This window comes from Camellia sinensis, chromosome 3 (assembly GCF_055761805.1).
Source record: "Camellia sinensis isolate YWXY chromosome 3, ASM5576180v1, whole genome shotgun sequence".
In the NCBI taxonomy this organism is placed as follows: Eukaryota; Viridiplantae; Streptophyta; class Magnoliopsida; order Ericales; family Theaceae; genus Camellia; species Camellia sinensis.
The window spans coordinates 72,050,695-72,073,129 of NC_138963.1; the positions used below are offsets into that span (position 1 = coordinate 72,050,695).

Here is a 22,435-nt window from a genome sequence, read left to right on the forward strand (position 1 = left end):
AGGATAGGGCGAACGCGAGCTAGGAGTCGCTCAAGTTAGCCTAGGAGGTGCTTTCCAAGGCAGAGGCCGAGTTAAAAAAATTGAAGGCGGCCAAGGAAAGAGCCGAATATGTAGCTTCTACGGCGCTAGAAGCTGGGAAGAGTGCCGCCTTAAAGGAATACGTATATAAAGTCCCCAAATTCGAGAATCGGGGATTCAAACATGGGTGGCTCAAAGCCCTTGCTGCCGCTGGAGTTACATTGGCCTTGCCAATTCCATACGAGAAAGTGGACGTTGAGCCACTTGAGTCTGATCCCGTGGATTAATCTGGGAGACATTCTAGTTTTATTAGGTATCTTTAATTTCAATGTACGTTCTTGTTTAGTAGATTCAAGGTAATTTTCATGTATAAATTAGTTACTATCTGCACTCAATTTATTAATGAAAATTTCCTTCCTGTTTCACTGTTACTTGTACGCAATTTTTGATATTAATGAAGGGTTTTGCCTTCCACTACTTTGGATAACAGTGTAATCTTGGCCATTATATTAGTTTAATTTCAATTTATCCAAACAAGTCGACTCTTGGTACCGAATAAGACTAGTAAATCGATTCATGAAGCAGCTCACAAGCCGAATAGACTAACGAATTTGCCCTTGCCCTAGCAGGTTCGTGAACATTAAACGCCGAATCATACAATATTGATGAGTCGATTCATGAAGCGGCTACGGCACTCAAGCCGAATAGATTGATGAATCTGCCCTTGCCCTAGCTGCTTCATGAATTTCAAACGCCGAATAGTACAGTATTGATGAGTGTATTCGTGAAGCGGCTGCGGTACTCAAGCCGAATAGATTGATGAATCTGCCCTTGCCCCAACTGCTTCATGAATTGCGGAAGTTAAGACTGCCTAAATCAATATTTGATGGGGCACAACTCGGTCGACTTCGGGCTGTTGAGGTTTCGATATTAATAAGATTGCCTTGGAGGCACTGCCCTCGTAGGGAATCAATCAATGAAGGTCCTATTTAAGTGCTTAGTGAGCAACTCAGTCCAAGTCTTTGACGAAGGATAAACAAGTGCGAATGTCAAATAGACTCTTCTTTAACAGCAAAGGGGAAGCGAGGACGCTAGCTAAGCTGGGAGGAGACATGAATCGAAGTGGCGAACCTTCGCGCTCGGGAGGTAGGATTTCGAGGGATCGAGAGAGACGTCAATCTCCTCGTCGTTGAAGTAGGTCGCCCAAGAGGGACAAGGAGCCACAGGGCAAATCCCCACAACCCCGTTCTGGAAAGGAGCCCGGTGAGAACCCACGCCCATTGAGTTTTGCAGTCTTCGTGGGGAATAGGCCCATGACAGATGCGGACTCGATCGTTCGAGATGCAAGTGTAGTAGTCGAATTTGCTCAACAGATTTTTCCTCCTAAGGTCCAGCAGTCGATGGTAGGTCGACAGGACTTCGAAGTGTTTCGTGAAGGCATTCACGGTGTCGTGAAGGTATTCACGGTGCGGTGAAGGGCCTCTATACCGCCTACGAAATCGCTATACGTCTCCGTGCTTCCTGCCGAGAAATAGAGAAGAGGGATGAACGCATCCGAAGTTTGGAGGCTCGCGCAGAAGCGACTGAGCGTGAGCTAAGGAAGGTCAAGGCCGTTCAGGCACAACCTGTTGGACAGGCTAACCCAATCGTGGAATAAAGGGTCACCCAGCGGCTTATCAGTATCGCGCTCGCCGATCGTGATACGACGAGCATGTTCGCGATGGAAGCCGTTAAAGGGAGGGCCTATGAAAAAGGCTTCCACGATGGCCGGAAAGTAGGGATATAGAAGACCAAGGAAAAGCTCGTCTAGGAAGTTTGCCGATGCGAAAATCGCGGATTGGATTAAGGCGCTTCAGGCTGACGAAGCTCTCCGAGCAGCGGGGGTCGATTCGGCATTGCCACTGTACCAACGTAACCATTTTTCATTTTTTGCCTTTGAAGTCGAGCAGAGTGAGGATGAGGGTGACGCCGTATAAAAATATTCAATGTAACGTTCGAACGCAAATCACGTTCATAACTATGTAATTATTGCCTAATTGAATAAAACGTTCTATTTTAAATGTTTCATTGTAATTTTCATTCAACACACACGTGTTTGCATGCGTTTCATTGTATAAACATTAATCGGCTCGAATCAACTAGGCGTTTTAATTCCGAACGGTTATATGTCGGCTTGTTATGAGCATTTTTCACTAAATATATTTTTGTCGTGTCATGCAAGGTCAATTGCACTGATGAGGTTCCGAATTCGGAAGCTTAACCGGCCTAAAGGTGTCATGCACCAGGGGCTCCGAATCCGAAGACAGTCAGCCCATCTATAATTGTTGTTTATATAATTAGGCCATTTTAGCCAAAGATTAATACATGGAGTGGTTGTGGCCAATATCGCTCGGCGTCCGTCTTTTGGAGTTCAATGTTAATGAAATTGCCTTGGGGCCACTGCAAGGATTTTATAAATAAATCGCCTCGGACTTTTCACTCCAGTGACTTCGCTTACTGTGCTCAGACTCGATTTAAAACGATTTTGTTGCGTGGGGTTAGATAAGTGTGAATGTCGAATGGAGTTTTTCTTCAGCAGCAGAGGAGAAGCTCAAACTCTGGCTGAGCTTGACATTGCAATGAATCGCAGCAGAGAACCCACTCGCACGGGAGGTAGGACGTTCAAAAAATGGGAAAAACGTTAGCCTCTAAGTCGTCAAAGCAGATCACCTCGAAAGGAGAAACAGCAATGACGAAGTTCTCCGCAATTGCGACCGAGAAATGAGGCCGACGTAGCGCCGCGACCGTTGAGCATTACTGTTTTCGTGGGGAATTCCTTTCTTGTCTTGGATCTTGGCCTTGACGTTCTCTATGGTGTCAAGGGTCCCCGCCTCAAAGGTGATTATATCGTCGTTGTGAATCGTGGATTCAAGCGTGGTCAGATCAAAGCATTTCAAGTTGCGGGTACTCTCTGATCAGCGGACGTTGATTCGGGGCTTCCGCTTGTACCAACGCGACGTCGTATGAGAATAGACATTGTAATGCTTTGAACGCAGATTGCGTTTTTTGTAATTACTGTTTGATCGAATAAAATGTTTCATTCTAAAATTTTATCTCATTTTGAATTTTTGTATGCTGAATTAAGCATCTTATTTTGAATGCTGGAACGTTTTGTCTTGTTCATGCGGTTGTACTGGTTCAACCTACATATCCTTGCTTCGATGTGTAATGTTTTCTTTCTGGAGGGTGCTCCGAATTCGGAATATTACTCAGCCCTTGAGCGTTGCTCGGTGGCACTATTTGGTCAGCCAAATTTGGAGGCTTTATTGGCCCAAAGACGTCATGCGCCGATGGGGCTCCGAATCCGGAGACTTTTTTGGCCAATCGTGAGATCCACGAAGGACGCTTCGAATTCGGAGGCTTTATCGGCCCAAAGACGTCATGCGCCGATGGGGCTCCGAATTCGGAGACTTTATTTGGCCAATCGTGAGATCCGCGAAGGGAGCTCCGAATCCGGAGACTTTATTTGGCCAATCGTGACATCCACGAAAGGCACTCCAAATCTAGAGGCTTTATCGGCCCAAAGACGTCATGCGCCGATGGGGCTCCGAATCTAGAGACTTTATTTGGCCAATCGTGACATTCATGAAGGGCGCTCCGAATCTAGAGGCTTTATCGGCCCAAAGACGTCATGCGCCGATGGGGCTCCGAATCTGGAGACTTTATTTGGCCAATCGTGACATCTACGAAGGGCGCTTCAAATCCGAAGGCTTTATTTGGACAATCGTGACATCCACGAAGGGCACTCCGAATCCGGAGGCTTTATCGGCCCAAAGACGTCATGCGCCGATGGGGCTCCGAATCTGGAGACTTTATTTGGCCAATCGTGACATCCACGAAGGGCGCTCCGAATCCGAAGGCTTTATCGGCCCAAATACGTCATGCGCCGATGAGGCTCTGAATCCAGAGACTTTATTTGGCCAATCGTGACATCCACGAAGGGCGCTCCGAATCCGGAGGCTTTATCGGCCCAAAGACGTCATGCGCCGATGGGGCTCCGAATCCAGAGACTTTATTTGGAACACTTTTGAACTGGATTTCACAGTGAGTAAACAGGAATCTTTACATTACAGAAGTGGAAAGTGTACATGGTGGGCCATTCAGAACCAAAATCATTCCCCACAGGTTGGGTTTAACGATAGAATTTGCGCAAGTGCGTTAGGAGCAAGGCCGCGTGCCTAATTTTCCATCAACCGACTTCCTATCATCCAGAAATACCTTTAGGAGCAACTTTCCCGGCGTGTAGCGGCACAGCTGGACACGTTAAGCATACGTCTCGGGAAGCTGCTGCTGGTATTGCCTAGAGCTTCCGTGGCTTTTCGTCAGGGAGCTGTCCGACTTCGTCGAGACTGTCTCGATTCGACACTTCAGTGGAGTTGATCTGCGTCTCCGTTGGTGTCTTTCCAAAAAGGAGATAGCATGCTTGTGCGGATTGTCGGGAACCACGAATTTGCTCAACGTTGTGTTCGGTCGGAAAGCGTAACAGCTGATGATAGGTGCTTGGCACGGCCTGAATAGTATGCAACCAAGTTCGCCCCATGATAAGGTTATACGGCGAAGGGAGCTTGATGACCAAGAATTCCACATCCACTGTTTGGGAGCCCGCCCGAACGGGTAACGTGATTTTCCTCAACGGGTACTCTAGATTTGCGTTGAAGCCGAATAATGGATGAGGAGCCGGAGACAGGTCTGATTCGTTGAAGCCGAGTTTGATGAAGGTCTCGTAATACATGACCTCCAAAGTGCTCCCCTGGTCTATGAGGACGCATACAACGGTAAATCGGTTCACGTGTAGTTCAATGACCAATGGATTAATATAGGAGAGCGTTATGTTGATAAGATCGGAATCGTCGAAGGTAATGCTCAGAGCTTCGTGGGGCTGTTTCATTTGTGTGCGTTGCTTCTGGGGGGCTGAATGAATTGCGTGTATGGTACGTGGCGTTGAAAGGCTGTATATCATATGTATAACGCCAAGGGGAGGTGACTCATGCCTAAGGGCGACAGTTTTGATTGTGCTCTTCCGAATGTGTTGCTGGAGCCGACCATCTTGCACCAATTCCTCAAGGTGGTCTTTCAAGGCATAGCAACTGTCCGTATCATGACCGTGATCTTTGTGATATTCACAATGCCTGTCCCGCCTTCTCGTGTCAGGAGGTCCCACCATCTTGGACGACCATTTGAAGAATGGAAGATGTTGGATTTTGGACATAATCGAGCTAATTGGCTCTGACAGCTCTGTATATTTCTTGTCGGCGCGCTTTGCGTGCTTGCTATCGACCTGCAATTGTTCATTTGCTTGGTGTGAGCATTGATCACTGGATCGACGAGAATCCCGTCTCTTGTCTCGTTTAGCCCGCTGTCGTGGTTCAGGGCTCTGAGGTGGTGCGGAACTTATCGGTTGAGCGATTTCGAGAGGGGCTGTTTTGTTGGCCACGTATCCGACTTTAACCCACAAGGCGTCATCTTCCACTTTGCAGTATTCCTCTACTTTCTTCATCAACCCCCAAACTGTTTTGGGGGGTCTCCTAGTCAAGGAACTGCGGAGGGCACTATCTGGGTGTAATCCCATTTTGAAGGCGGTGATGGCCATGGAGTCGTTGCAAGCGTCATCAACAAGATTAAAGCATTCCCAATATCGCGCCGAATATGCAATTAGTGTTTCTCCTGGTAGGATTTGCATTGCCTAGAGAGAGTTGACTTGCTTCGGCTGGACTTTGTTGGTGATGAATCTGGCCCTGAAGGATTTCTGTAGTTGGTGGAAGGTTTTGATCGAAGCCGGTTCCAGTTTATAATACCACCTGACCGCCAATGGTCCCAAACTGCTGAGAAATATTCGGCACATGAGGGCCTCGTCGTCTGCATGCAATGTCATGGCCTGCTTGTAGTGGCGGATGTGGTCGGTGGGGTCTGATTTGCCGTCGTATAAGGTGAACGACAATGCTTTGAATTTCTTGGGTAGCGCAGCCTTTGCAATCCATCGTACGAAGGGATCGTGTTGGTCTTCGTCCGAACTGTTCCTTCTTCGCTTGTGCATTGTACGAGGACTTTCTTCGGAAGAACTGGTGGTTTCATGCCGTCCCTTCTTCCTGGGCTCCGGGGATAATGAGTTGGAGTTGCTATCAGTGTCTTGTCGTGCTCGAGGTTGTCGACCACTTGCCTTCAGAGATCGTTCTGGATTTAGGCGCGCAGCTTGCTTGGACTTCGCCATTTCCAAGGCCAAATCTTCACGAAGACGTTCGTTTTCAGCGATCATGTTCTCCAAGCTCTGTTCATTTTGCTTTGCTTGTTCCATGATCGCCTGCATTGTCTCGTGCTCCAAAGTCAAGGGTGAGACGAAATTCAAGGTAGGTCTTGCGACGATAGTCTCTGTTCCAAGCAAGTTTGTTGGAGTGGTTTCGTTTTGCGGTATAGGGTCGACAGTGACTGTCGGAGGATCTTCCGTCACGCTCACCATGGATGTGCTTGAGTATTCCTACAGACGACGCTAATTATGGAGATATGGTTTGGAAATACTCTTATGATCCTGGGGAGCACTCGAGATCTGCTGATAGTCACCTGAAAATGAATAACCACTCCGGTCAGGAGTGCCGGAATTAGCACTCCGACGGACAAGTCAGTCTTTGCACTTAAAAATGCTTGTATTCTAAGTTAAGCACAATAATTCTCACCTACCTTTCTTAATCTGTTGTTCCTTTATTTATACTTGTTTCCTGGGCCTTGTGGCCAGGCCCACTTGTCACTCATTATCCTCTTATTTACTCGGCTCCATAGTTTAGTATCCATTCGGCCTATCTATTATATTTGGTATTCGTATCGTGCAGGGTAGAGCCGTGTAATATCTGTTTTCTATAGTACGCTTCTGATTATTCTAATTATCCGGCTCCCACAGCAATAATGCCATATTCCAAACTGCATCCGCCTGCATTGTGTCTGTGAAACCTATCACGACACAAACCCGTCCCTAAAAGTTTGGTTCATGATCGGCCTATACATAGGCCTCAAACAGAGTTTTAAAATAATATTTAACCACATATGGGGCCTTTAGCGGAAACAATATCAATAAAAGACAACATCCATTGAGCTTGTGCATACATGATGGCTTAATTAGTTTTGAGCATTTAAATACATTCCCAGATTTACATATACAATTACAGTATTAATATAGATCTCACACACACTTACATAAGACGTAATAATTTATATGACTTTCAACACAAATTAATGCCTCCACACGGAGGCATACCTCAGGTGACTTGGTAGACAGACGAACTTCAGTACAACTCTTGTGTCAATCTTCGATGGCTCACCTACAAAAATATACATAAAACGGAATGAGCAAGGCTCAATGAATAAAAGCAGTGTAAGGAGGTTAATTAAATAAGCAAAACCTTGGATAAATTAAATAGACAGATACCAAACTATACATAGGTCTTATCCATAACTATATTTCAATACGGTCTCAGGCTCACATGTAATGCAGACTGGCTTCAAGCCCATATGTAATACAAACCGGCCTCAGGCCCATGCAGATTACAAAACGGCCTTAGGCCCAACATATTATGCAGAGCGGCCTCAGGCCTAACAGATTATCTAGAGCGGCCTCAGGCCTAACAGATTATACAGAATGGCTTTAAGCACAGACATGATACAGAATGGCTTTAAGCCCAGATATGATACAAAATGACTTTATGCCCAGATATGATATAAAATGGCTTTAAGCCCAGTTTTAACAAAACAGAATAATCCCAGATTCATAAGGATACCATTACACAATAGTGCACATAGATTTCCCCATGGTTTATTACAAGTCGACATAGTTGTCTTGCGAATAACAAAACATTAATAATAACTATTAACATAAGGCAAATGTATCACTACATTAATAGGGACAGAATAATTTACATCATAACGGCCTCAGGCCCATGTCTATTACTAGGGACAAAACGACCTTAGGTCCATATCAATGCCATTATTCACTCATATCCATTAATTTAATTAAAGCACAATATCAATGGAATAGGCCATTCACAAATAATGATACATAAATCATAATCACAGGAAGTAAGTGAAACATATCGTTACATTACTATTACTCACAGTGATCGGCTCCCAGTAGTAATGGGACGATGTCCTCGTCTCGACCTACAAACACAGTGCACAACACATAATATGAGATCATAATCGATCATTTACTTATTCTCTTTGATCATTTAATCAATTATTCATGGTGGTACCAAGCTCATTATTCCTTAATAAGTTATAATCCATGTCTCAGAAAATAGGAGGAATCGATGGAAAATGATTTAAGCGAAGAAACGGCACAAACTGGTAAACAGAAAGTGAATAGTCGTCACCAATTGGGGCATAACTATTTTTGTACTTAGAATTTGGGAATCAGACCACCATCATTGGAAATTAGACTTCCGGGACTTGATTTTAGGCTCAAGAATCGTCTAAAACGGAGTCCGGATGAGAGAGATATGCCTATTTGAAGTTACCAGGTATAAGTTGAAACAGGGTTGGCCGCACGTGTGCCCAATTTGACCGCTCGTGCGGCCCAAATCCGCTCGAGCGGAAAAACCGGATGCTCGAGCTCCCAAAGAGCAGAATGAAAACCTCTATTTTTCTTCATGTTCTGCTCATGCAGTGCCCGTGGCTGCTCGTGCGGTCTGGGCAAAATCAGACAGTCCGAAAATGGTGTATAATTTGGAACCTCTCCTTTTCAAAATCAAACCTCAATTTCATGTAAATCAAAGCCTAAAATTGTTTAATACATGATAAATTTCACATTATTAGCTTCCATCAAAGATCATAACCCAAAAATACTACTCAATTTCCCAAGCACGAGAACAAGATTAAAAACTAAAACACAAAAATATAGAGTGGACATGATTTGGGGTCCAAAGTTCACTTTCATGGTGGAATTCTTCTTTAGCCTCTTGAAGAACCATAACCCATACACACAATCATAGATAACCCAAGAACTCACTCTTTAGCTTATGATCTTCAAGTGTTGAGAGGGAGAATCTTACCTTAACCCTTTTCCATCACTTGTTTTTGTATAACTATGAAGAATTCAAGCCAAGTCTTTGATGTCTTCTTCTATTTCTTCTCTTTGAGTTCTCTCTCCCCCTCTCTCTCTCACATATCATCCTCCCTCCTCCTCTAGATATTTTTGGGCTCTAAGAGATGAGTTCAACTCCTCCTCTCACATACATATATACATTTAAATATACACACACATAAGTTTAACACAATAGGGAGAGCCAAACGCGGCCTTACGAATCGCATGAAATCAAATTTCAATTAAACTTCCTAGGTGACTCTAAAAATTGTGCTGATCATAAATATGTCCTCTGTTCTGGTTTCTGAAGTCTCTAAGGCCTTCAATTTGCAATACAAAATTAATCACCCAAACATGCATTAACGAATCAGACAAATTAGATTTCCAATTAATTTTTTCAAATAGTTCTAAAAATTCCCATTAACATACCTAAGTACTCAATTTTGATTTCTGAACCCGTAAAGGTCGGTAATTTCAATTCTAACGCCGTAGCTCAACAAATAATTCCTTAATTCGAACAGATATCACTAAATTAAAATGCATTAACCCACAAGGACATAAAAGTAATTTCGGATACCGATTTTAGGGCCGTTACAAAACCGCTCATTTATATGCGGATCGGTTCAGGTTGGGCGGATTGTGCGGTTTAGATAACCCTATGCTCAGCCCTAATCACTACTATGGGAGGAACGCAAAGAGAAATGGAAGAGACAGCTAGAAAATGATGAGGGAGAGAAGAGAGGCGAGCTGTGATGGTGAGGTTAGGGTTTGGTTTCGAGGAAATGATGGAGGAGGAGGGCGTTGGATCTCGGGAGAGACGGCGGACACTATTGTGAGCGATAGAAAGAGAAGATGAGGGAGAAGATGGCGGTGGTGGAAGAAGGAGATGCGGCGGTGGGGAAGGCTGTCGACGGCAGTGGATCGAAGAAGACGACGACGATGCAGTTAGTCGACAGAGAGAGATAATGAGAGAGAGTAAGGTTTGGTTTGAAGAAAGTGCCACTACTATGAATAGGGAGGTAGAGAGAAAGAGAGAGAGAGAGAGAGAGAGAGAGAAATGGGGCCCTGAGAATTAGAGTTTTGAAATGTGTGTATATTATATAACATATATATATATGTGGGTAATTTGGTCATTTTACACATTGTGGACAAAGTGTTTGAGCGTCTGAACCTACGGGCAAAAGAAATTCAAAATTAAATTTACCACCCGAGTACCCAAAAAAAAAAAGGGAAATACCAACAAGAAGCTCAAAAATTGACCACAAATCCAGAGCCACATGAAACAGAGAATGAGGGACTTACTCTACTCATTTATGCTACACTTATCATACTTTATTTTTCTTTTTAGCCCTCACAAGCCTATAAAATTTTTATTTACTTATTTATTTATTTATTGATATTTTTTTTTTTTTTTGATTCATAGACATTTTTTTTTGATTCATATTTATTTATTGATATTCACACTCCACTTAAACCCATCACACTCTATTTCTTCATTTCTTCATTTATTACTCTCTTTCCTTCTGGCATTTCTATCACAATTTCCTCCCTTGTCCGAAAGCACCATTTGCTTTTATGAAGATAGAACTTATTTTTTCATACTAGTAAAAATCTCAATTTGCTAATTTGTATTTACGTTATGATAAATTGTGTTTGCTAATCCAAAATAACGTGAATGTGATCCGACCCGACCCGACACAATGGCCACCCTAATTTTTGCCATCTTCCCTAAACCCCTAAACGTTTACATTTTCTCAAAAAAACAAGGGAAATTTGGCTATAAACCCCCTTTACCTTCCTTTCATTGTTAGAAGGACTAAGAAAAAAATTATACTTTCTAAACCCCCTCATAATTATAAAATCTTGCATAAAGGACAAAATTTATTATTTAAATATTTTATCAGACTATTATACCCTCACATATACACAATCCAGATACAGAATTTATCTTCTCTCTCGTCTCTCACTTCTAACCCTAGCTTCCTCTATGGCCGGAGCTGTGTCATTCCTAAGCTCCGACGATCTCTCTCTGCCTCTTCTTAACTCTCCTTCAACTGTTCATCTCCTATCTCGCCTCTCTCTTCTAATCCTAGCTTCCTCCATGGCCGGAGCTGTGGAGAACTTGCAAATCGCGCTGATACATATATATATATATATATATATCTATATATATGTGTGTGTTTTGAGATTTGAATTCGAATATATATATATATATATATATCTACATATTCCGATCTGTAATATATATATATATATATATCTATATATATGTGTGTGTTTGTGTGTTTTGAGATTTGAATTCGAATATATAGATTTTTAAAAGCTCAAAGTTTTAAAAATCTGAAAAATCTGTAAAATTTGAAAAATCTGAAGAACCGGGATATGAAAAATTGAGATTTCTCTAAAATTTTCAGATTATAGGCCTGATTCAAGGATTATAGGCATGATTCAGTGTTTTTCAAAGTAAACATCGATTGATTTAAGGATTATAGGCCTGATTCAAAGCTCAAAGTTCCATCAATTTTTCAGAGTAAACATCAAATTTCAGGTTCTATTGCTCTGTTTTTTTCATTTGACAGAACCAGAGTAAAGTTTTACTCTGTATAAAAGTAAAATTACTTTTATACAGAGTAAAATTTTACTTTTAGCTTCAGAGTCTTACAGTTTACTTATTTTTCAGAGTAAAATTTTACTTTTATACAGAGTAAAATTTTACTTTTAGTTTCAGAGTGTAAAATTTTACTCTCATTCATAGTAAAATTTTACTTTTATACAGAGTAAAATTTTACTTTCATACAGAGAAATTTTACTTTTAGTTTCAGAGTGTAAAATTTTACTTTCATTCATAGTAAAATTTTACTTTTATACAGAGTAAAATTTTACTTTCTCTGAAATACATAGTGAAAATGTCTTAATAGGAGAGCTGATAGATATGAGGGTAATATAGTAAAAGAAACAAGTTTTAAAATATCAGGGGATTTTGAAAGTACTTATATAATTCTTGTCCTTTTGAAAGAGAAATTAGATAGTGAGGGGGCTATGACCAAATCCCCCAAAAAACAAAACCAAAAAAAAAATTTACATTCTTGCTTGTAATTATTTCTTGAAGTTGAAAACATATTTTTGAGAAGCATGTTTCCCGACAACGAAGAAGGCTTGGATAATTATGAACTAAGGGGAAAATAAATTAAAAAATAAATTCAATGGAAAGGAAAGAAAACAAAGAATCAAGAGAGTCCATTGCATGATTTTCATTTTGTTTTGCTAAATTTTTGTGAGTGAGTGGAAAGTGGAATACAACAACATGTAAGTTCTGCTAGATCCACAGTTTTCGCCCATCGAAAAATATTCCAATCAAAGCTACAATCAAAGCATGATCTACAAACCCAGGAAATATAGTTAATCGAAATCTATTCCTCCACATGAAGACTCCTTGAATCCCAAGCTTGTACATGAGGCTAGTCTGCATTAAATCCAAGAAAAATAAATAAAAACATCAGGGGACAAAACATTTATGATAATACTGTCATTTACACGAGATTAGTAAAAATCAGTTGAGGGATGAGAAAGAACAGCATGGTTTAATGATCTGAGTGTAGTAAGAGATATGGAAATCACAAGCCAAAATTCAAAAGCGAAATCTAGATAATTGGGGGAAGGGAACCAGGCCAACGAGAGCAACTACCTATTTGTTGTGAAACAGCCTTGGCACTAACATCACGTAAAAGGGGTTCAGAGAGAATAAAACACGGCCAAAATGGTGGTTACCTAGATTTTAAAATTTTGATGCAAGCGGTATTAGTAGGGACAAATGACATGTGCTTAAAATTACGTGAAATTCGTAGTGACGAAAAATGTGGTGGAGATTAAGATCTATGCTTTTCCATGGACCCGGTGGATTTTGGGTGAATTCTATCATTTGGGGTTTCAATTTCATGATTTTGGCGTTTTGGGAAATATTTCTATCATCAATTATTTAATCTACACAAATCCATTTTTCACTATTATTTTTATTATTATTACTTTTTTTCTTCAGAATGTTTCTTTTCCTTTCTAGTATCCAAATTTGAGCTTTACTCAATTTTTCTTTATGTTACTATCTCTTTTAGGGAATTGTCGTAACTAGTTTCTCTTTTATTATAAATAGTGGTTATAAGCCTTAGGGCTATTCAGCTTTTGATGATAATTAATACAAAACTTTGTCGAGAATCTTCCCCCATTTTCCTATAATTCTAATAATCTTAAGATTCAACAGGATTATAAAAGAGTTGTGATGTTCTTGTTATTTCAGATTCTGCTACATCAAATATTTTTCTATAATTCACAGTAGCAAATATAAATAAAGCTCCCACTCGACTTAAGATGAGCAAATCATCTGGAAGTGCAAGTTACTGTAAATACCTGGGCCACTATGGAATTGCCTTTATAGATGGTGCAGGATCTGTAGAAGAGGGAACCTTTCATCTTGAAATCAGACTTTGATTCTTCCCAATTTTCACCAACAATGGATACCTCAAACTCAGTCCCACTAAGTGAATTCATTGTCCTCTCTACTCTGCATATCAAGTCCTTTTCTTCTCTATTGTCCCCCTTAAAGGCTTGCCAAGATCCATTCTACAACCAGAAAACATATCTCATTACTCCCAATAAACTCATATAAAGAAAATTCCTAGAAGTCCTGAACTCAATTATGCTTCAGACATGACTAGTCAACTACCACATGAAGTTAAGGAACTAGAGTGGCAGAGTCGGTAAACACAATCTATGTCCAAGCAAATAAGAAACTGAGTTACAACGACATTATTATTTCTAAGTGACAAAATTTTATGAATTCTCATTCTCCATGAAAGCACCATTACATACACAACATATGTCCATGATATCAACTAAAAAAGTAAAAGAAAATGGAAAAAGGGAAAACTACACATAGAACTCAGTATATATTGGTTTTCATTCCCACTAGGGCATGATTTTTATGCTCATCCTTTTTGTAATCCAAATCTTACTACTGAAAGTATTTGTGTTCGTATATTAGGCCGTGATATCAATTTTCCATATCACAAAAGTTAAAACAATGCTCATGATAGATGGGAGCCCGCAATTTGTGCATTCTTACAAAAAATTGTGAGTGTTACCTCCGATTGATTTTAAATTCATTCTAGCGTTGATAGGTTTATATAAGTATTTTGAAAGCCTTTCATGATGATAAGCAAATCACAAAACGAAAAAAAAAAAGAATAATAATAAGAAAGACAAAAAAAAGAGTTGAAGTCAATAAATTTATCTTCCTTTTTTAAAAAAATCCTTCCTTTTTTTTAAAAAAAAAAAATCCATTCCTTTCAAGCACTATTAAAATTGTTAGTATATTATTATATGTTAGTGTTTAGCTTTAATAATTAGTGTCCCCTTGCTTTATGCTTTCGGTGCCTCAATTGGCATCCTATGTTGTCTTCTCCTCTCTATAAAGAGAGTGTACATCTCTTTGTAAATATACACAGAAATACACAGAAATACAGAGTTATTCATTTGCTCTCTCTCCCTCTCTTTATCAAACTATTGTTACATGGTATCAGAGCTAGGTTAACAACCTAGTAATTCCGATTCACCGGCGGGTGGCAGTCTCGCCTTAGCCGCCCGCCGGACCTCTATATATACCTTCACTCCGTTGCCACAAACCCACCAGTTGGCAACCATCAGCAGACCAACACACAGCACACACACACAGACTAACATCCCTATCATGAAGGCAGATAAAGGAATTTTGCAACGTTTGAGTGCTGAGTGCTGCAACTAAGGCTCCATATTGGCCTGTGGGTGTTGATGGTAAATCACCCGCCAACCAAGATTCATGTTCCAATTCCACCTCATCATTCAACAAAGAGTGATGAGTCATTGAGTAGACCACAACAGCTAAATCAACAAGGCCGTATTCTTGAGGCGGCTATTGAAGCAGCAGCAAATGCTTTAGCTCTCTTGACATCGTCTGCGAAAACTCCTCGTCAACTTTCTCTTCTCCGGTGCTGGAATTGTCTCAAGAGTCAGAGCCAACGCGCAACCATGCGCCGCCCATGGCGCGGGCTCCTCAGCAGCCCTCCGTCGTCGCTCATTATTGCTTGCTGAAGCCGCTCCTGCAGCGCCGCAGCAGTGGCCTCATGCGCCCTTGCCCGAGTCTGCCACGCCTGCGCCTCTACGAAGATCGCTCGGCAGATCCCTTCCAACCTCTCCGAGCCCAGCCGATGCTCGTGGCCTAGCGTCATCTGCCACTCCGGCCGCGTCATCGAGTTCCCCGTCCCCGGCATGGGACTCTCCGGCCAAGTCCCACCCAAAGCCATTGACAACCAGATCCGGTTCCAAACACACTCTCTCTCTATTTTCAAACTCATTTTACTTTTCTTCTTTTATTTCTTTATTTTTTTCTTTTCACCCCTTTTACATCACCAACCCCATTGTGTCTCTCTCCCATCACCCGCAGATACACACACACTTGCACTATACCAACCCATCATAATATATTATCATCCGCTATCCTAGCCCACAGGTGACAGGTTCCGAACCCCCCACTGGTTTTATTTTATTTTTACCATACTCATCATCACCATACTTATCATTCCACAAAAAAAAAAAAATAAATAAAAAATTCCAGTCCGGTAAAATCGTGACCATTTTCGACTGTAGATCCTGAGTCTCTCTCTCTCCATGGACCCAACATCTTATCCACTGACCCATATATATATATATATATATATCTTTTTATTATAATATATTACTCAAACACTCTCTCTCTCCTCCTATCTCCTATCTCCTATCTCCTATCACTTTGCTGGACAATATCCTGAGCAAATTCTCATTATTATTATTATTATTATTTTTATTATTATCACATGGGCGTGTTCCCCTTCTCTTAAAAAAAAAAAAAAAAAAAATTGTACCGTTCTTGCCATCCGCTTTGTACAACACCCTTATATTATTCATATCAGGACACCCCACTCACCGTTCTACACACACACACACACACACAAAAAAAAAAAAAAAATCTTTCTACTATTTTTTTTTTTTTTTAACATCTCCACTCTGTGTTGAGCCGTTCTACTCCACTTTATTAATCCCTTTGTTGCAACCTCAAATAGGTTTCTATCTTCACACCTATTTGAGTTTGAGGAGGGGTTATACATATATCATGGTGAGCATGGTTACACACCATGTGAACCACCCAAGCTGGTGAGCATGGCTATATACCATGCGAACCACCCAAGCCATCTTATGGCGCACTCTTTAAGTTGCCCCTTGGTGCACCATACAGTGTCTGCTACAACGGTCCAGCATGACCCCATAAACTGTCCCGACATTGATTCCGGTTAGCATCTACATCGGTCCGACATGACCCCGTAAACTGTCCCAACATTGATTCCGGTTAGCATCTACATCGGTCCGGCATGACCCCGTAAACTATCCTGCCATTGATTCCGATTAGTTTCTACATCAGTCCGGCATGACCTCGTAAACTGTCCCGACATTGATTCCGGTTAGCTCCTACAACGGTCCGACATGATCCCGTAAACTGTCTCGACATTGATTCCGGTTAGCTTCTACATCGGTCCGGCATGACCTCGTAAACTGTCCAGACATTATCTGCTACAACGGTCCGACACGACCATACAGTGTTTTCTCCAACGGTGTGACACGACCATACCGTGTCTTCAACAACGATTTGACACAACCATACAGTGTCTCCTATCCTATTTTATTTTATTTATCAGTTTACTTTCCTGTTTTGTTACTCTCTCCAAACTCAAGTTGGTTAGTACCTATCATCCTTGAGTTTGAGGGGGGCTGTTAGTATATTATTATATGTTAGTGTTTAACTTTAATAATTAGTGTCCCCTTGCTTTATGCTTTCGGTGCCTCAATTGGCATCCTATGTTGTCTTCTCCTTTCTATAAAGAGAGTGTACATCTCTTTGTAAATATACACAGAAATACAGAGTTATTCATTTGCTCTCTCTCCCTCTCTTTATCAAACTATTGTTACAAAAATAAATCACACAAAATTGCAAAGGTTCAATCACTATCCAATTTAATCCCTCCCATCCCATCCCATCATTCTCTATTAACAGAGACCCACACTGTTGATATTCTTCTATGTGGAAGGTAGCAAAGGGCAATCAGGCATCGGCCTCAATTGACTATGAGGATAACAAACTACAGATATTGAGTTAAAATACATTAAAATACCAAGACTCTACACATAAGCCTCACAAAAGTTCCACTAGAAACAAATTTCAAGTTCCATTGAATCACATGCCTCACCAGCAAAGTCTCTGTTCCTTTCCTATATTAAATCTAATTATTCTCCAAAAACAAATAAAATATTTTATATGCTTAACTGTTTTTTTTTTTTTTTAAATGTCAAATAATTTATAAATATTACAAGACTTACATTAATTCAGACATTTAATTATTTAAGAATGTCCAACGACAATTATCGTGTGATCCATACTTAACAAACCCAATGACATAAATCACATAAGAGAGTCACTTAGATAAATACAATTCAATTTCAGACATTTTTACATACTTATTGATCGAAAATGAGTTTGAATATTGTTCTTTCCTTCTCTCTGAGCTCAATTTATTCCAATATTTATTAGTGGCTCATTTTCTAATTTTTATAGTCAATTTCACTAATTTATTTATTTATTTTCTCATCACAGAATTTCTAGTTGAAGGCCTACAATTGCAATGATATATCTCTTGGGCTAGTCCCGTTGCTTCAGTTCTTAACTTTCCAGCTTTTCATAATTAATAGTGGGGCTAATTACACTTTTCATCCATGTTTTAGTCTATGTAAATCCATATTGAACAATTTAATTCCTGGACTTTAAATCTAATTTTAATTTGAATAATTCTATATGCATCAATTTGAATAATTTTAAGGGCAAATTACAAATACCTCCATTGAGGTTTAGCTAAGTTACAAATATCCCCTGAGGTTTCAGAAATTACATCCCGCCCCCTGAGATTTGTATTTTCATAACAATTTATCCCTTGAGGTTTGTATTTCATAACAAATTACCCCATAATTTGTTATGTAAATATAGCATTTAGGGAGAATTTGTAATTTCTCAAACTTTAGGAGTATCTGTAATTTAGCCAAATCTCGAGGGGGTATATGTAATTTGCCCTAATTTTTTTAATTTAGTTCTTTTGTCCAAATTTAAGGTTAAAATTACGAATTTTGGAACACTTCAAAAAAATTAATTAAAATTTAGATGGAAGGTGACGGAATTGCTCAATCTAAAATCATAAGAGCTAAAAAGTAAAATTTAAATCAAATTACACGGTGAACAGTATAATTAACCCTTAAGGCTCCGTTTGTTTGGAGTTATAAGGAAGAGATTGGTATTACTAATCCCTTGGTATTACTAATGGAGTGTTTGTTTTGAGAGATGAGAAGGGGACTATTAATCCCTTGGTATTAGTAGTCCCCTTGGAAGGAGGATTGGTAAAGAGGAGGTAGAGATAGTATTAGAAAAATAGTGAGGGGATTAGAATTTTTTTTATTTTTTATATATCGGGAATTTTTTTTTAAATATAATGTTTAATTTTTTATATATTTTTATTTGTTTTATTATTTTATATAAAAATAATTTAACAATTTCTCACTATTAATTCCCTCACTATCAATCCCCTTCACTATTAATTTCCTCACTATCAATCCCCTTCACTATTAATTCCCTCACTAACAATCCCCTCACTATGAATTCCCTCTATTCTATCTCTGAAAACAAACGGGGCCTAATAGTGTTAGTCCTGTTGGCAATTTATTGGATAAAACATATTCAAATGAGGTATAATTTATTTATTTATTTATTTCAAAGTATTTACATTCAAATAAAAAACGTGATTTATATATATATTTTTTTGGGGATAAATTACAAATACTCCTTGAGGTTTTTCAAAAATATAAATTATTCTTATAGTTTGAAAAATTACAAATATTTTTTTGTCAAAATTTTTTATTTAATAAATTAACTGAAAAAATAAAACTTTTAACTACTCTCTATAATAAAATTATTTAAATTATTAATTAAAATATATTTATGATATCATTAAAAATTATTAATTAATTAACGTAATAATTTATTAATAAAATGAATGTTATGAAAATAGAAATTTCTTTCAAAATAACAGCAAGAAATTCATATTTTAAATAAATATTTGTGATTTATATATATATTTGATAAAAACGTGATTTCTAACTATATTTTAATATATAATAAAATAAAATTGTTCCCATACTAATTATTTAATTTTAGATTAAAAGAAAAAAATTGTAATCAGAGAGAGGTCAAAGAGGCTATGTAATAATGTATTGAGAGAGAGAGAGAAAGAGAGAGAGAAGAGACAGAGAGAGAGAGTTAATAATTTACGTTGTTACGGTAGATGACAATGAGGGGATTTGCAGAGGCATCGAGTAGGACTCGTTTGTGAGTTGATTTGTCCGATTGAAGAAGTTCCACTTTAAATACGAGATTGCCGGAGGAGTCGGTGAACCGGAGACCATCGCCGCCGCCGCCGCATGTGAGGCCGCAATGTGCCTTGGAGACTAACAAATCGATCGGGATATGAGAATTCGCTTGAAATTCAGGTGCTGAAATATCCATGAGGAGGAGGAGGAGGAGGAGGAGAGAGAGAACTCTCAAGTTACACAATTTGATAGGGATTTCGGGGGAACAAAACTATGGATATGGACTGTGGGTTGAGAGAGAGAGAGAGAGAGTAAATTCTTTGTGTGGAATATCATAAAATTCAAAAAAGAGTGACATTCGGCATTAGAACCAGATGCCTGCTTTTTTTTTAAAACCAAACATCACATCAAATTTGAAACGAATAGATTTTTTTTACAATAATGATTCATCCCCTTTTCTTCTCATCCCTTTGACCTCCTCTTTCTCTCATGGGTTATATTTTCTTTTTTTTTTCTTTTTTTTTTCTTCTCCTTCAATCACCACCCGTCACGTGGCAAAAGGGGGTGAGGGATGACCCCAAAAGGAGGTCCCAAGCATTATTCTTTTTTTTATCAGCAAAAACAAATTATAAATTATAAATTAAAGTTTATTAGTTTTTTCACTTTTCCAAGGTAATTTAGGGGTGCAGCAATGCTACATCTCTCTAAAAGTTGTGCTCTAAAGCACCACTAATGAGTTGGCACTCATTTTAAAAAAAAAAAAAAAAACACAAGGCACAAAAACATTGTGACAGTGGGTCCCACTTACTGCCACATCATTAGTGGTAGCACTAATTAGTGCTCTCACTCATTTTCCTTTAGAAGTGTTTGGGCAACCCACTAAAAAAAATTAAAAATTAACTTTTAATTTATTTTAAATTATATCATTTCTCACATAAAATAATAATAATAATAATAATAAAAAGGTTAAAAAATCATCTTTTAACAATTTTCTCAAAACATTGCTCAATTTCTCTTTGCAAAACACTAATCCTTAGCCGAATATGGTGGCCTACTAAGACTAAGGCCAAGTTTGGGAAGTCCAAAATAATTCATCTTTTTATCTTTTTTCCATCACATCACCTCTCTATTTTTCTGCACATCTTTTCGTAAAAAGATAAAAAGTACACTTATTTAGGTCATCCCAAACAACCCCTAAAATCTTAGGATTGATAAGTTTATTTTAGATTCAAACTGTTCATTTATTAAAATTTATTGAGTAAAATATTTATATAAAAATTTAAATAATTAGATATCAATAGTTATATATTTCAATCATAAAAAAATAAATAATTTTAAAAAGGGAAAGCTTCACTTTACCCCATTTGGTTTTGGCCGGGCACGGTTTATCATGACATTCATAAATTGTCACATAACTCTCACGTGATTTGTGGATTGAAATGCACACCAACTTCTATTAACAGGAACGACAATGTTAGGTAGCTCAAAATTTTATGACTCAAATTACTCAAAACGACGTCATTTTGAGTGTAAAACAGCGTAAAATGACGTCATTTTGACAGATTTGGACCATTTAAACCACAAAAATTTGAGCTACCAAACATTTTCCTAACCGGAATTGTAAATTGACAGTTATACCATTATTCTTCTCTCTTAATTCTTCTTCCTCCATACCCACATTTTATACATACATATACATATATACATATCAAACCCAGTCACAGTTTACTGCCTAAACTTTTTCTTCATCATATACAAACCCAATTCACATATACAAATCCAAACCCATTTTTCTGATCATATACAAACCCACTTCACATATACAAATCCATACTTTGGAAGACAAGCTAATGTGTTTTGTAGCCAAATAGAGTGGATGTTTGTCTGCTAAACCATGGAGCAGACCGTGGAAGAAAAATGGAGTCTTTCATGCTCAAAAGTCCAAAATAGCAGTTGAGTTAGCATATTTGTTTGCGGCCGCGAACAAGTGCACCACGCTTGTTGTCACTTGGCTGGTTTACTCGGCATCTCTTATATTGATTTTCAGATCATTTTGTTGTAGACAATCCAAACACAGTTCAGATCATTTTTCCTAATCATATACAATTCAATCAAAGATATGTGTGCGTGCGTGTGTGTGTATGTATGAATGTCTATACAAAGTGAATTCTCTCTCTCTTCTCCTCCATCCATAAATTTATGTACATAAATATATGTATATATATACACATGCATATACATACACTTGTATATACAATGAATTATGTAGTGATTTTTAAATGTCAAGAGAATAAATCGCACCTAACCCAAATCACAAGAGGTAAAGTGACGTTTGCCTTTTAAAAATAATTATCAATTTTTTGTAAAATAACTTTTATTTAAACATATAACTATTCAATCATTTTGATTTTTTATATAAATATTTTGGAGAAAATTACACACCAATAAAACACTTATAAAATATTTACATGTTAATGAAAACAACATTAAATTAAATTATGAAATTTATCACTGATTTGAATTTTTTTTTTTTTTTTTTTTTTTAAGATGGTGGCTTGTAATTTCTCCAATATTCTACTTGACCAATTTGAGAGAAGCCACTAATTCTAACAAATTTTATTAATCAGTAAATTATAATAAAATATCACATTATACACATCAATCAATTACTTTTTTCTTCCAATTATCTATTAAATTAAACAAACCAGTTTGGGGGACCTCAATTTTCATAGGTCAAGAATGCAAACAGTTTGGTTTAATTTTTTTTTAAAATTTTAAATTGTATTTTAAAAGACAAGTTGTTAAAAAAAAAATTTGAAAATAAAAAATTTGTTTAATTATGAGTTT

The 22,435-nt window shown here is 38.4% G+C and overlaps 1 protein-coding gene across 1 annotated transcript; it reads right to left on the reverse strand.

Annotated features, from left to right (window-relative positions):
* Positions 1–12,336: 12,336 nt before the first annotated feature.
* LOC114305678 (LURP-one-like protein (DUF567)) lies at positions 12,337–19,951 on the reverse strand. Its single transcript, XM_028250805.2, has 3 exons — positions 19,551–19,951; positions 13,523–13,735; positions 12,337–12,584 (listed from the first exon to the last, which is right to left on the reverse strand). Exons 1-3 carry the CDS (start codon positions 19,782–19,784, stop codon positions 12,438–12,440), a joined length of 594 nt encoding a protein of 197 aa, XP_028106606.2. The 5' UTR covers positions 19,785–19,951; the 3' UTR covers positions 12,337–12,437.
* Positions 19,952–22,435: the final 2,484 nt, after the last annotated feature.